Source organism: Oryzias latipes, chromosome 4, assembly GCF_002234675.1.
Source record: "Oryzias latipes chromosome 4, ASM223467v1".
Classification (NCBI taxonomy): domain Eukaryota; kingdom Metazoa; phylum Chordata; class Actinopteri; order Beloniformes; family Adrianichthyidae; genus Oryzias; species Oryzias latipes.
The window spans coordinates 16,170,309-16,186,972 of NC_019862.2; the positions used below are offsets into that span (position 1 = coordinate 16,170,309).

Sequence of the window (16,664 nt, forward strand, 5' to 3'; positions counted from 1 at the left end):
CTTTGTTTACCTTCATTTTATTACTTAATCATATTCCAGATGAAACTTTCTGAATGGAAAGTTATAATGTTAAATGTGGTAGAAAGGAGGAGTCGGCGTCTTTTTCCCAGAATGCCGGAGTGGACCTCTGCGTTCATATCTCACTGCATTAACAGTAAACTCACATTTCCAGCTCCTATTTGCCCCCCGAGCAAATAACAAGCCACCGGCCCGAAGCCTCAGACGCTCAGGCACCCCTCACTGACCTGGATAACATTTATGGTTGTAATGGATTTTTTTATGCCTGTCATTAACTCTCAGAGAGATTGGAGGAAGAAATTGCTTGTACCTGTTTTCTGTGGTATTTCAACTTTATAGCATTATGCTCAGATATGTTACCTTCCATCGAATCTTTTTTAAAGCCTCTCCAGTCCCTTGTTTTGCTTTAAGTGTACTGCTCTTTTTTGGCGGACCTGTGTGCTACCAAAGACTTGTAATGAATATTTAATGGTGTTGAATAAAAGCTTAGAAAGATTTAATTTCCGTCCCATTATACCCTGCGCGTCTGCCAAAGCTCTGGCTGCGATTCAACAATCTATTTGGCTAATGTAGACAATTTATGTGGAGCTGCTTTGAATCCAATCTTTTTATAAAGTTGCAGTGGAACAGATATTCATTTTAGAACTCTGAAAAGCATGATTTAATTTCACAAAATGAAGTTTGTACAAAACAAGTTTAATGATGTGTAAAAAATGTTAAGCAGGAAAGTACTTAAAGAAAATCTGAACAGAAAATGGGGCTGTGTTGCCATTACAACAATGACAACAAACAAAGGAACAATAATCCTTTTTTCAAGTATGACTGACATAACAAATGCTCCTCACCTTCTTTAGTTTGTATAAAGGTCTTAAAAACATGGATGCATATGCAGACTTTGCAATGAACCTCTTTGTGTGTCCATTAACCTGGAACAGCCTAACCAAAGTGTTTTTATGTAACTATCCAATGAAGATTTGGTCCATACAAAATAAAATAAAAATAAAAATAAAAAAACAACAGATCACAGTGTCAAAGTAATTATTTCACCAACAAAATACTCCCACAATTCATTTGGTACTCCCACCCAAGCTCTGCAATAAAGACCTCAAGCACCCTAACCCTAAATCTACCTTACAATACAACACTTACTCCACTGGAGTAAAATGTAGTTTAGTTGCTCTTCTTTTGGCTTTTCTTACTGGGTGGTCCACTGAACTGAAGAATGTTAAAATGTATAATTGTCCCCAAGAACAGCAAGTAAGCGGTTGTAGACACCAAGACAGGAAACAAGTCGGGTAGATGTGACGGAGGATCCAGAGTCACGCTTGTGATGCTCAAACCCACCATGGCGGCTACACTGATGTAGAACTGTCACAGAAAAAGAAAAAAGAAAAAGAAAAATTAACTCAAAAATTCAAAAATTTCTGACCAAAGGTGGAACAAACTAATCCTTTTTTAGATCAAAACAAATTTAGGATGATGATCGAATTACTCTTAACAACTTAAGCTCATTGGCTGACAGTTTGAGAAATGCAAATGACAATGCAAAATATGTATATATGTATAATATTTGGATTATTTTGATGTGGAAAAACAACACTAAACATGGAACATGGAACTAAAATGTGAATGGATTTACCATTAATTCTTTTTTACTTGTTTATATACATGTTTAATTTACACTTGATTATCTTGCAAGAAATAATCTGGAAAACTTCACCTGCACTGTTCAGTACCAGGAATTTATTTACCCTAGAATATTTGGGTGAAGTACATGTACAATGTTTTGGAATTTCTTTGACCTTATTCCCAACCAGAACTTCAAAACTGACAACAAAGTCTCAGAAAATGAAAGAAAACCCAACAATTTAGGCTGAAGTCAAATCATTAAGTAACAGACATCAGATCTCTAATTTGAGTAGTGCGCTAAACGAAACTCGGGTATAAAAATATCATTAAGGCAAAGTACATTTATCGTTCTACAGCTATTCCCAGATGCGAGGATGAGACTCTGCAGATAAGTATTTAAGAATGATGTAGGAAACACTTTAAGCCCTCACCACCCATGCAGCCCAAAACCCATGAAACCTTATCGGCATCGTCTGGACTCGCTATTTATGCTGCTTGTGTAAATAAATATATCTAGGCAAACCTGTGTTAATGACACCCTCTATAAAAAGACACCTTCTCTTAATCTCTGTCACCCTACCGCTGCCTCTGTCGCTAAGGGGCTAGTGGTGAAGCCACTTCAGCCGCTTTTGAAACTTAAATAAGTGATAAATAATTCTTTGGCTAGCAGCGACGTTTATACCCGGACAGCTTACACAAGCACGTGGTATTTATTTATACAGTTGGGTATATCTTCTGACACGGTTGCAATTTGGATCTAGTGCCACTGTGAAAATGCAAGGCACCTGGGATCCTGCAATCAGCACTTCTGACCCGGCAGCCGTACCACTCCCCTTTTTCCAGGACATGAACGTCATTGAATCAAGCCCAAGAGTTTTTATCATGTTTAGTTTCCCTTACTAGAAACAAACCTGCAAAAGAAAAAGCTTAACATCTCACAAAGAATTCTAGCTTTTTTTTCTACAAATTTATTTACAAACAGGTTTAAGGTAATCAGCAAATTCCAACCCCACATTGTTAAAAACATATTAACTAGAAAAGCCCTCAGTAAAATCCTTTACTTAAAACTCCAGTGAAAAAAAAACAACAAAAAAACTAATAGCTTAAACTTAGGAGGAGCAAGTTGCAGAGTTGGGATTTTGATGTTCATCTTTCAATCAAATGATTGTGGTTGCAATTGTGAGTAGTTTTGATGCAAAATCTAATGTTAAAGAGCAACGTAAAAATAAATAAATCACATCCTATGTAAATATTGTACATTTAAAATCAACCAAAAAGACAAAAGAAAAAAAAACACTTGCTAGTACCTGATGGATGTTATTTTAATGTTTGGCCTTATAATATGGAAATGATTGTGTTACAAGTCATTTGATAATCTGCCCCTGGCTCTAATTCTTTTCAATATAAATGAGCTTTAATCTGGAAGTTCCTACTTGGCTCTAATTTGTTTAAATAATCTTTCTCATAGACTTTCAAGACACATTGAAAGTTTTCCTTCCTGTTATTTTAATTTATCTTTCCAGTTAGGGGATTTTATTTTGAAATTCAGGTTAGTCGGTCACATTTCTATTCCATTACCATGATAATGTTGGGTTTTCTTATATCTGCTCTTTGCAAATCAACTAATGTAGATTAAAATCAAAACACAAATATTTCTCTTCTTTAGTAGGGCAGAATGATGGGGTCGTCTCTAATTCAACTTGTAGCACCATTGGTCTAAAATAAAAACGGGTAACAATTGTTTCACATTATAGGTCGATTCTTGCCCAACGGATGTCTGGGGTCAGAACTGATCTCAAACTAAACAATTAGTTAATTAGAATATGTTTTGTGCTGTAGCTCACACCCAAAAAGTTCCAGACGGCTTCAAAAGTTCTAGCTTTTTGCCTTTTGGTGAGACATTTTTAGCATACCAAGTAATGTGGCTTTGGTGCTTTTTCTAGTTCTTTGGGAGTGAAGCAGGAATTTAATGTTCCAACATCCCTAGGCTCTGGGTAAAAGGTTCAAAATACAACTTTTGTATGATCAGAAGCCCCACTAACCTTCCACCTCACTATGCATCCCAGGTCCGATTTGAAGGGGAAGAAGAAGAGTTTCCTATAGGTGGTCAGTTGTAACTCGTCCTCTGTGCAGTGATCCAGTGCAGAAAGAAGGTAGATGCTGAGGAGGAGGAAGCCTGTTGAGGTCACAGCATACGGGACCAGCAGACCGTCCTTCAGTAACAGAGGCAACATGCTGCACAGAGGAAAAGGAACAATCAAACTTTAGAATCCACTTAGCTCTCTTTTTAATCCTAGTATGAATTAAAAAAAAGGAGCAGCCTTGTGCTTTTTAATTTTCTGGGCGTGTCATGAGACAAAAACCCAAACAAACAACAAACTCTTCCAAATTAATAGTCATGGTTTCCGAAAAAGAGGCGACAGCAATAATCTTCCAGTGTCTCCCTGCAGGCCTGTTCAAGTGGTCTGTCCCCTTAAAAAACATAGCTCTAACATTACCTTAGTTTAGCAGAGGGTGCACAGGCAAGAACAACAGTTGACTTATAGTAAATCCCACAACATTCCACAAACCTTTTCCCTCACAACAACCTACTTATTCAAACAAAAACCATCCATTCAGTTGATAAATGTCTCACATTTTAGAAAATACATACTTCCTCGATTTAAGGAGACTGGTTTCATTCACAAGTAAAATGGTCACAGCTCCAGCAGCCAGTCAGCCAATTATGCAAACAAAAAGATGTTTTTTTGTTTTTTTTAAATTGCGATGTCTGTAGAAACTCCAGATAATGTGATGGTCAGAGTCAGACTGTACTGGGAAGCAGCTCCAGAATGACCGCCTGTCCTTACACAACACACTTAAAGCCAGGCATGCAGGCTATGCCCTGTAATCCCCAGATATCCTTATACTAAACCACACGCACAACAATTAGTGCTGCCGGAAGAATTTAACAACAGCTGCTGAAACTTAGATGCAACATTTGCAGCACTACTTGTCTTTCCCTTCATGGCGATCAGCTCATCCCACATGATCCAACTTTTTAGGACTGTTTCTGTGATTTTTATGTCCTCTAACGGACAGTCCACAACAGGCTGTTGATTGGCGGTTTCTGTCCCAGAAACCAATAATTTCTTCCAATGGTTTGCCTCCAGCATTAACTTCTCTTTAGCTCAATAAGTGTTCAAAATTTGGAAAAAGTTTGTACGCAATTAGCAATACTTTACTTTGTATGACTGGGGTATTGATAATTACCTCAACAGTCCGCCAACAAACACTGATTAAAAATTGACCAACGCGGTTAGGTAGATCTGTCAGTTAAATAAGTAAACTTACACAAACTGAGTTTTTTGTGGACTCAAATTAAAATTTCAGGTGTAATGTTGATAGTATGCGGTCTTGCATCACACTTCTGTAAGTGAAACCTCCATCAATATTGATTTCTGTTTCAAATCAGTCCAAGAAAGAAGCTTTTTTATTTGACTTTTACATTTAGACCAACATGATTTCATTGACTTTTTAATGAAAACAACTCAGACAATACAGTTTGACCAGATGCTGATGTATTAAAGTTTTGTTTTGTTTTACGGTGATTGAAGAAAGATAGGAAATGCTAGGACAAATTATGCTTTTAATTTGAAATCCTGTGAAGAAGCTTTAGATGTGTTGTGTGACAGAGAATCAGAAATAATAATGTTCAAAGCACCTCATTAAGGATGTTTTAATCATTATATTGTGTTTGGATCAAAATTGACCCATTTTCACACTTGAAATTGGGTGAAATTTGGCTCGAGCACAACATAAGAGTTAAGGACAGATAAACAATAAGATTTTTTTGTATGATGTTACAACAATATAGTTATGTTGTGATTTATACCTTGGCAGTTGCAAATGAAGAAAAAAAATAAAACTTAAGCCAAAAGTATAGTTTATTTTAGACGGTAATGAGTAATTGTGTTAAAGACACCAATGGTGATCAAGAGAAGTCATTCAAAATGACAGTTAATGAGGGGATTTCATTTCATTGGACTTTGTTGCACACTTCAGTGTGTCTCCAAACATTTAACCCCGGCGATTCATTAGAAATGGCTCACATCATCCTGCACAACCTTTTACGTAAAAAAATACAAATAAACTGAAAAAAGATTCACTGTACCTGAAAGTAGATGCCAGCAGGAACCAAACACTCATAAAGGGCAGGTCGTCTAGGAGTAGACAGACTGGACTGAAAGATTAACAAGCACAGTTAAAACCTTTTCAATAGCCTTACTTTATATCAAGAGTAGCAGATCAGCATCCCAAAACAAAGCTATATCTGTACAGCTTCCATTGAAAGATTATAAACCACGTCTGCGTCGTCAATTTAATTTCATATCCTGGACACATTTTAGGGAAACGTTTCAGGGCTTGTAAGTGTGACTGTGTATTTCTTGTCAATTAAAACATGTTGATTCCATCAGAGGCAGGTCTTTTCTGATAGCAGCCTTTCCATCGGTCCCACAGCCCATAATTACAGTCAATGCTCTTTGGCGATCTTGTTACAGCCCAATAATTGATTCTGCGCAAACAACACCCCAAGCTGCCGCTTCCCATTCTTTCCTAATCCCAGGACATGCATTACTGATTGATTCAGCAGAACAGGTGGGAGATATAACTCAATAGTTAATAAAGCAACAATCTCCCCTAATCTAGATTAATAGATGAGCCCAGATCTAGGAACCAAATCCCTCACTGTCATGTCGCTCCCAGGCCTCTCTTTCCTCCAGCCGTTTTATACACGACCAACAAACCTCACACATGCATGCCTTTATGGACACCTGTGCAAGCTCGACATTTACCCAGCTACCCCCTGACATGCCCCTCTGCATAGCTTACAGTGGAAGCAGGGTTTGTGTTTGTGTAGTAATGAGTGTGATGACAGGGGTGAGTAATCAGTTCACCAGCCAGAGCTGCTAGAGAGGGGGGGTGAAGTCACTTTGACAATGTTCACATACTTAAATCAAATTACATTATTGTGTGTGTTGGGGGGGGCGTGGCTAAATAGCTCCTTTGTAAAGAAAATTTTGAAACCATGTTTGCGATGTCCTTACAGAGCAGCCAGGAGGATGGACTTCTCATGGACTTGATAGGAAAACAGGAAAAAGCCCAAAGATGAATTCACCTAAAAGTCAGACGTTTAAGTTTTTAACAAGGCCGATATCTTTATAATTACAACTCAGCGTTGAATGAACACTAGATAGCAAAGACACTCACCAAAGCCAGTTTAAAGTGCCAGAAGGTTGGCCGTGTCAGTAGTCTGATGGAGGACGGGAGAACTGCTAGGAGGGTGAAGACGAGACTGAAAAAAAAATAAAAGGATTCAAAGCTTCTTTTCATCATAGTTTTGATCTGTTCCACCGCTATTTTTTTTTCAAAGTGAAAAATCTCTTAATGATCGCATTAAAAGTCAATTATAGTGTCAGTATTTCTTTATGATCTGATTCAAAGTTATGAAATATCCTACCAGAATTCCCTGTAAACCTGTAAAAGTTTTTAGGTGGCCTTACTCAGCACCAAATAACTTTTCTTGGCGCTACCGAGCATTAGTTTAACCCATAATTTACATCTCTCAAGATTTGAGGCACAGAAAAAGGCTCGACTCTGGTCAGGAGTCATACACCAGTAGCTCTGCAGCTACATGCAACTCCTTCATCCCTCCATTGTGCCTCTTTGGTTTTGAAGAAAAATGTTAAACATTTCATTAAGTAAAAGATTTGTAGTTGATTTAATTTGTTAATTAAGTTTTTTCATTTATAGCTAGAATTTTAACATGTCAGATAACTGAGAAAAATAATAGTAGGAGTAGTTTATAATTTAAAAAAAGCTTAAAGCAACTATAGATGTATTATGGATTCTACATCAATGTTGTCATGTTTATTTTAGATAGTAAAGATGAAAAGGTCATAAAGAAAGAAAATGTCCCATGTGATTTCTTGGATTTCTGATTTTAAATATATCTACTCCAGCGGTAAGATTACACTACTACAGGGTGTATTTTACTTTGAAGGGAACTTGTATGTGCTACTGTCAAATGTAATAAAAATAAAAATATTTAAATTGTTTTACAAAGAAAATGATAATTCAATTATTGTAAATATCTTAAATTAAAAGACATGTCATAAATAAATTGTTTAATGGTCACAAAAACATAAATAAGTGTATTTTTCTAAACAGAGACTTTGCAGCTCTTACTAGGTTTTTCATCAGTAAGAAACAGAGTCTTTAGGTATTAAAGGTTGCAGAACCCTGGCATAGACTAACTTCCAATTATAACAAAGTGCAGAGGTCAGGAGTTAGTTTTGCGTGTGATGGCTATGGTGTGTTTTTATTGGAAGCCTCAGAAATGGCTGAAGCGAAAGACAGATATGGCTAAAAAAAATAAAAAGAGTGGAGATATAACAGCAAGGCCCGTGTGTGTGTGTATGCTTGTGTGGCTGCTTGTGTGTATGCTTGTGTGGCTGCCGCGCATTTCCGTCATGCGTACGCAGGGTTTTACAGTCCGGAAGGACATGGATCAGCTTTCACAGCTGATTCACTTCGTGTACACAGAACACCCACACCAGAGTATTCAGCAATTCACCCCAGTGCCAAAAACACAAGAGTGTTTTTCATTTGTTTGAAATGCACGACAGCAAAAGTGGTCCAACTTGATCCCTGGACTAACAGTCTGGCAGATCCGCATCCATGCTGTGAACATGGGACGACTAAATTTAGGGAGCTCAGGGACTAAGGCAGGGTCAACCATGTCACAACAGTTGTACAAGTTGTTTTTTTTCCTCTATGAGATTCTATTCAGAATATACAACACTTCTTCTTTTCCTCTCGCTTTATTTCTTTATTTAATAAAGCACACAATCCAAAAAGTTTTATTTCTTTTATTAGATTTTGGTGTCAGATTGGTTTAATCTGTTTACCATCTCTGTATGATTTATTTTCTTTATACTCCTTAGGCATTTCAGCCTCTTTCAGCCAGATTTTCAAAAACATCTTTGTGTTCAGAAGATCCTCACAAGACTTTTCCTTAAGGGATTCATTTTTTCTCTCTCATTGCATGAGTTTGTATTCTAAAAAGCAAGCTAGGTGTCGTGTGTAAACCTAAACCAGGAACTGAGAGGGAAGGAGATAAAAAGCACAGAAGGATAGAGCATACACGGTAGCTAACAAACAGCACAATCTTTTCAAAATAAAAGGATTACCTGAGGTAGAGTTGAGCATCTGAAGACATAAGCGTTCTGATCTTTATCAGTACATTAAGGCTGCACCATGTGTTTGCCACTTTATCCTGGACGTAAACACAAAACACACACACACACACACACACACATCACAAGGCAAAGCATGAAACAGCTATAGGCTTGAATTTTCAACTTAGAGGTCAGACTAAACAAGATAATAATAATACATTTTTTATTTTTTATTTTGCAAAGATGTAAGAGGGTTGTTCTTTTTGACTTTTACACTAGATCTTTAATAAGCATAAGAGTAGATTCTTAGCAAATGCATAATCTATAGTAATCTCTCACACTACATTCAGAAGACAGTTGTAATGGTTCCAAAAAAGAAGAAATTAAAAATCAACTTCAATGCTTTAAAAAATATAAAATTACCAGATTTTTTTTTTTTTTTACAAAACAGATACAATCAAGTATGTCTTTGTGTCAACAACTACACATTTTAAGCCTTGGCAAACAGAAATCTGTTTTAAAGACCCACTCCAATCATCTTTTATCTATTTTAAAATCGTTCCCAGTCTTTTCATTATGATTACCGGTACACTGCTTTTAGCCAAAATAAAAAAAACTGTGTTGTTTTCCACCACAGTGTCTGCAGAGCGGCAAAAGCTCATTAGAAATTCACCTCAGAGTTGGGGCAGAACTGTTGCCGCCGCTGAGTTAATCTGCCCCCATTGCCTATCATTCATCTGTTTACAGGCTTTCCTGCTAACTTACAGCCCCTCACACCCCAACCTAACATTACCAGTGCAACAAAAATGGTGAGCAATACTGAAGCTAGCCAGGTGCCAGCGCAGTGAAGAAAACAAAGACGTAAATGGATCTGTTTGTATACAAGTGCATGCATCAGAATGGAGGGGAGCAGGGGGTTTCTCACTGTATCACCTATGTCACAGCTACAAGTGTTTTCAAACATCATTTTTTTTGTCTGATCCCAATTCATTTTTGTTAAAGTAAAGGCATACTACAGTAATGCAATTTTAGGCTTAATCTTCCTTATGTCCTCCATCATCAGAAAAAATTCCACAAGAAAAATATTAAAAACACCAAAAACACAATTTTTTTGATGAGAATATAAAATATGTTATTATATAAACCAGCGTTTTCATCATTAAAGTATTCAAAAAGTGACAAATGAAAATCTGAAAAGTGATCATTTATTGACACTGGCTAGAGAGAGAACACTTTTCATGAGTTAGACTTTATAACATCAGACTGTTAATACATTAAAGCAAAAACAAAGGTACGATTATTTGAATTGGAATTTGAGAGGGATATTCTGCCACAGCTTTGATAACAGCTGAAAGTAACTGCAGCTGAAATCAGATGTGGAGGACGAGTGTTCAAGCGGTTGTGAACAGATCGCTTATATTAAGCCGTCCGTGTGGAAATGATATCATATGCCACAAATGTCTACATCAGCTTTATGATTCCTCTGTGCATTTTCAAAGTGTGACCCAACTAGAAAATCTATTTCTGGCCTCCTCTGTGTTACAGCTGCTCGCTGCACAGCTGTGTGGATCTTGATGGCAGCCTAGTCAGCAGCTCTGGTTTGCTCAATGTTGTTTTTCTTAAGCCCCATCCTTCTCCCTTTCCTTTCTCCTTCTACACTCCAAATAACCACCATGGGAATGTCCCTGGACGTCGCCTCCAGGTGACACTTAAATGAGGAGGGGGACTGCCTATCAGCAAATAAAAAAGTGCACGACTCCTTCACCTCCAAGCGAAAAACGGAATTTCACAACGAGAAATATTTGCTACCATGTTTGTGAGCAGGCGGCACAGCAGAATGCAGCTTAGTGGATAAACGTGTGAGTGGTCTTTCCTAGAAGCCCCCTCTTCACCCTGCTCCCACTCGTGTAAACACTTTCAGATAAGCGCAGTTAGCTTTTGATGGGAGTGCTGCAAAGCTTGGCCTCAGAGATGTCAGTCACACATTCAAGCAAAAATACACAGAGTCACTTTACCTCTGCTTCTTCAATGACGAGCCTTCAACACCCCGACTGTAAAAGTGTTTCAAGTCTTCGTGTTCACAAGCCTCACTCTCCTTTTTTTATGGGATATTATATTTCGGTGACTATGCAGTAACTGACTAGGCGCAGCATGATAAACACGGATGTGTAAAACAGTCAAACACAGGTGCGCATTTGTCTGTTTTTCCAAAGAAGCAGTCAGCAGTTTTGAAATGTGCTCTGATATGCCTTTAAGTGTATCACTGGCTGCTCTCCTCCTTCCATGTGGCTGCAACACGTCTGTGCTATGAAGTGCTGAAAACAAGCCAGCCATAAATTTGTGAGATTTATCTGTATCCCTCTACTGTACGTCATGAACCCCGACACCTCCCAGAGTTAGGTGAAACTGATCTCCTGACCTTTCGGCATTTTATTCCAGTGTTTTTCTTTGATCCAGCAGGGTATCCACTTCCACTCAGCTAAGCACTGGGGCAGTGGGTGGAAACGGACTCACTCTGTTGAGAGCTGTCGTGGGTCCCAGATGGGTTGTGTGTAATAAGGGCATAGAGGAAAATCGACACGACGATATATCGCGATATTTCATTTGGTGATACTAGTATCAATCCAAAATGCTGCATGTTTACTTAATCATTTATGATCGTCCTTCAGTGTCTGACTTGTTTTCCACTTAAACCCCCAACAGGACACTGAGATTCTTTGAGCAGCTGATCTCACGGGAATCAGCTTGTTTTAAATGCTAAATGTTCAGTCAACCTCGCAGTTTTTTATGTTATGAAAGATGTCCAACTTTGTGACACGTTGCTGCCAATACCATATAAAAATGCGGATTGTGGTGCTTTATTGTGGGCTCCAGATAAGAACGAGTGACAGTCTATATGTATCGGGATACTGTATCGTAAGATGCATATTCTGATACATATCATATCGCCAGATTCTTGCCAATACACACCCGTAGTGTGTAATGTAAAAATGCAAGGCACAGCTTGGTAAAATACGGTGTTAAAACCATGAAATAAGTAATTGTGCTTTAATCTAAAATTCTGTCCACTTATTGATTCTGCTTCAGCAAAAACCAATATTTTTATTATCAAATGATGGAACATCAAATAGCACGGTGTATGTTGCTAATTCGCAGTGTACAGCTAAATTTATGAATTAACTTAAATTTGCCTAACATTTAACGGAAAAAAAACCAATGAAGATTTTTTTTTTTTTTTTATCCGGTAATTGGAAATTAAGTCAGGTATGAAGGGGTTAAAATAGATTACAATCACGAATGCTTCCATTTACAGCAGAGCCCAAAATCCATCAAATCAAAGATGTGATATGGTCTTCTTCAGTATGGATAATGTGCATAATCTGATGAGAAATTATTGTAAAAAGGATTTTAAGTGTGATTAAAAACACAAGTCTTAAGATGAAAAAAGTAATATCAATTTAAATTACTTAGAAGACAAGAGTTCTCCGCTTGTACCTCAAACAGACCTCGAGCCACGGGAAAGATCCTTCTGACCACCTGCAGGGCCTGGGCGGGGTCAGACAAGAAGGGCAGCCAGCAGAGGGCAAAGGTCACCACCACGGCTGCAGCGATTCTCACCAACAGGAAGAACCTATGAAGGCAAAGAGACCACATTTTGGAAAATTTGAATATAAAAAGACAATCAAAATAAACTCAAAGTGAGCAGAGTGGAAAAAGCAATGGCTTGAATGTAAATGCTTGTTTTTTTTTTCTAAAATTCCTCTTGGAGTTTGTGCATACTGTCTGCAGGTCCTAAATTTGGTATTTGGCCCTCATGCTGAGGAATGCAGGGAAAGACATGGCTCAGCTGAAAGTCTTCAGTATAGGTCAGGGTATCTTGTCAGCTGTAATTGCAAAGCTGCCGCTTAAGTTGCACATCCAGGCATAGCTGAGGAGTTTGGGCATGGCGAAAGTGTCATCTGGACATATCTCCCCCTGGGGCCTAATCCACTTCTCCATTTGCTACTCAATGCCCTTGGTACATTGTTACTAGATAAAATAACACTGGACATACTGGTAACAGCATCCAATCTGATTACCTCAGTCATTCTGGGACTCTCATGAGGACACTGCTCCCTCACATGCTGATATTACTGCTATGTGCATGCAACTGACATATTTATGCGTGGTAGCAAAACAATGAGCTGACAAACGCAGCTCTGGATGCCCATGTTGCCACACACATTCATTTAATCCACTTGATTAATTTAGCTTTTGAATTTGACACATTAGAATCACATGCAGCAACAAAGTCTTGAAAAATAATAGTTTAAAAAATAATTTAAAAAAAAACGAATTTCTGTGTGTTTTGAATATTGATAACAACATATTTTTCTCAATTTTAAAACAGTTTATAAGATCTTAGGGTTGGCTTTTCTAACACATTGAAGTCTACTTTGAAAATAAAACAGTTTTTAAATAGTCTGAACTTTTTTGTACTTATTTTTGTATTAGCCCTTTCATTACTCAGGCATTAACATACATGTATTTGCAAACCTCCCCCTCAAGGCATATTATGGTAAGCAAGAAAGACAAAAAAAAACTGAGGAACACACTCACCCATGCCCTATCAAACCAGCTTTGAAGCACTTTCCCAGCAGATAACAGAAGAAGGGCAGCGCGTGGTAGAGCTCCATCTGTTTGTAGTTGAGAGCCAATGAGAAGGCTATTGAGCCCAGCGCATCCCAGCCCAGACCCAGACCCAGGATCCCCCACAGAGCCAAGCCCAGGCTCACTCCATTGTATCTGATAATGTTAAAGCCAACATTGGCAACCTGGTGCACATTTGTATTTAATGTTGTCACCTGTAGACACAGTCTATTTGTAATATTATGCTTTAGTAGGACATACTGATGCCACACTCCACCTACTAGGAGTTTGTCTCTTTTGTCACCTTTAAAATGATCATTGTTATAATAATTGCATGACTTGCACAGATATAAATAGTATTACTCAACCACATGGAGATGACCGCCATGTTTATATAAGTATATCAATATTATGCTATAGTTATTTGCCATATAGTATAGAAACAAACTCGAGGATGAGATCCAGACCTGTTGAAACTTCTCGGCTTTTCTGGAAATTGTCCAAGTCTTTCTTGGAGTCAGACTGTATTTATGACATGTTTTTTTTAATCCACTCTAGGTATAAGAAGTTTATAAAACTATTTTAAAAGTTATCAAAGTAAAAGCACATTGTTTCAAAGGATACTGGAAATGGCCATAGTCGATTAGAATTATTCCTGGGTAAAGAAGAATGCAGAGCAGAACAGAAACCTGGAAAAAAAGTAAAGATGTTAACAGGTGAAGATGTAAAGATTGGTAAGAATATAACCCGTAACAACTGTTCACAGCATCCTGGCATGTCGCTCTAGTGAAAATATGCACTCTATAAGTTGTAGACTTAGGAACAGTCGATATATTTAAGTTTCTTTTATTTAATGACTGTTGGTGGTTATGTTTTCATTTTTTGCTGCTTCTGTTGTGTTAAAACTGTCAACGTTTTATGATAAGAGGAACTATGCAAATGCAGGTTTTTTATGCCTAAACTTTCCTTTAACACAATTCCACTTCAAACTTTTAATCCACATTTTACTCCAACATTTTGTCATAATGCTGAAGCTAATAGGTTAAACTTGAAAGAGCCATAAGTAGCTAATAAAAGTGTACAGAAAGGAGCAGCAACTTAAGGTAAACTGAGGTTATAAAAAAGTTAAAGACAATACTTCGCTAAACCACAGCTCTATAAAAAGGGCTGTTTGGGGTTTTAGTACTAGTAACATACATAAACATACCATGTATAAATTTAAATAATAATATATATATAGAAGTATATATCTGTAGGGGGAAAGTTAAATGTCAAACTAAAGCCGGATTTTACCTTTTTCTTAGAAGATCCATCAGTCAAGTACAAACAGTACAAAACCACTGCAGGGATGAATAATAACAAATCTACCACCAGGACTAAAGCAGGGAAGGAAAGGAAAAAAATGTGTTATGTCTGTTTGAATGAATTAAAAACCAAAGTAAATAACATTTTAAACCAATAAAATCAAAGAAAACTTGTGAAGTGAATAATGATAGAGTGTTATCTCTACACACCATACCTGTAGTTCTCATGAATAACTTGTGTTCTGGACTTTCATGACCTCTGGACTTGTGAAGCTTCACCCATTCAGGATTTATAATATTGGCTCTGGAGATGATACCAAAATAACACGTTTTGACTTAATTACTAATGAAATGGTCAAAAGAGAAGAAACAGTGAAATACATGCACATTCATTAATTACAGCCAAAGAGGTTGCTGTACTATAAGACAAGAAACACTTTAAGGATTTCAAACAATAAGTTCATATTTAAACGGTTGAAAAGCAACTTTTTTATCGTCACCTCTTCAAGGGCCTTACAATGACTTACATGTAAGCGCAGAGCCAGCTGTGGTAGGCGGTAAGAGGAGGGTAATCAAGGCCCCAGTATGCCAAGTCATTGTTGGTGGAGTTAAAGTACCTGGAGAAAAAGCAAGAATGATTGATTTGAAGCTGAGGAAGGATTGTTAAGTGAAACCTCAAAATTTCAATGGCCAACCTGACAAAAATCCTGTCTCTCAATCCAAACTACAATAACGATAACAAAATAATAATGGTAAAAAGCTTATTTAGGGTTAATTTGCCATTTTCAACCACTGCAATCAAGCTTAACTGAGTCCAAAATATAGACTTTAGTTACGTTTGACAAGTGAAATAACTTGATGATTTTTCTTCTCCACAATATAAAACATTTCAATTAATTAGGAGGTCTGCATAACTAGTAAAGTTCTGACGTGTAAAATTAAAGTTGTCTAACACTCAGCAAGTACTGCAGCAATATGTAAGGAAGATTTTAGAAAATGAATCAAAACATGAAGGGAAATGTCTTAGTTCTGATCTCAAACTGGTTTTTACTAGAGTTTGAGATCATGTTTGCAGATTTGCATCAGGATCTGTCGTCTGAATGAAGAGGAACGACCTGTGCAGTGAAAGATTATTTTAAAAACCTCTATTAGATTATTTGCAACAATTAGAAAGCTAGAAAATTAAAGAATTATTGTTGCTTTAAGTACAATTTAGCTGAACAAAGACAGAGCTATTCTCAGTTGCAATTGTTGTTATCGTAGTCTGATCAATGGATAAGATATTAAACGTAATTAAGCACTAAATGTTTAATCTTGTGCAAGAGTCGTTCAGTGTCGAACTGACCATTCTCGAATCGGCAGGTTGTAGGTCACTTCCTGCCAATGCCGCTGAGCTTCATAGTCTCCAAACATTGGTGGTTTCCCCGCCCCTGCAACGCCGACATTCAGCTGTCAGTAAAGCAGTAGCTACTCCAATGAAGGAGCCGGAAAATGTTGTTTTTTTTTTAATTACAGTGTTTTCAAGATACGTTTAAAATGTGCAGAAAAAACGTAGGCACAACAGAAAACAAATAAATATACCAATTCAAACATTTTCAAGCCACTCCCGGTCTCTACTCTAGTACTCTAGTCTAGGAGGTTTAGCTGCACTGTCTGTTTATGAGTCATTTTCAACATGATGTTCCTACCTGAATATGAATTGAGCGAAACTCCCCATCTCACAACAACTCCCAGTAAGACACAAATTGATATCAAACTCCACGTTTGCATAACTCTAACGGGTTTAAAACAACATTTAGTGGGAGAAGCATGCGGTTCATAAAGGGTTCACTGAAATTTCTGACAAATGTGTTTACATTTCCTG

The 16,664-nt window shown here is 37.4% G+C and overlaps 1 protein-coding gene across 1 annotated transcript; it reads right to left on the reverse strand.

Annotated features, from left to right (window-relative positions):
- Positions 1 to 655: 655 nt before the first annotated feature.
- Positions 656 to 16,664, reverse strand: alg6 (ALG6, alpha-1,3-glucosyltransferase). The gene is made up of 14 exons (XM_004068022.4): positions 16,489 to 16,664; positions 16,146 to 16,230; positions 15,328 to 15,417; positions 15,016 to 15,104; positions 14,790 to 14,872; positions 14,121 to 14,185; positions 13,467 to 13,652; positions 12,363 to 12,498; positions 8,880 to 8,965; positions 6,898 to 6,982; positions 6,735 to 6,805; positions 5,801 to 5,869; positions 3,690 to 3,882; positions 656 to 1,386 (listed from the first exon to the last, which is right to left on the reverse strand). The coding sequence occupies exons 1-14, from the start codon at positions 16,568 to 16,570 to the stop codon at positions 1,189 to 1,191; spliced, it is 1,518 nt and encodes a 505-aa protein (XP_004068070.1). The 5' UTR covers positions 16,571 to 16,664; the 3' UTR covers positions 656 to 1,188.

Bases quoted from the DNA above. Each gene is read 5' to 3' on its own strand.
- alg6 (XM_004068022.4), bottom strand. From the start codon at position 16,570: ATGCAAACGTGGAGTTTGATATCAATTTGTGTCTTACTGGGAGTTGTT. The intron at 13,653-14,120 runs GTATCCTTTGAA...TAACATTATCAG, and splicing joins ATCGACTATGGCCATTTCCA to ATACAATGGAGTGAGCCTGG. The intron at 5,870-6,734 runs GTAAGGACATCG...TTAATCTTTCAG, and splicing joins TCCATCCTCCTGGCTGCTCT to TCCAGTCTGTCTACTCCTAG.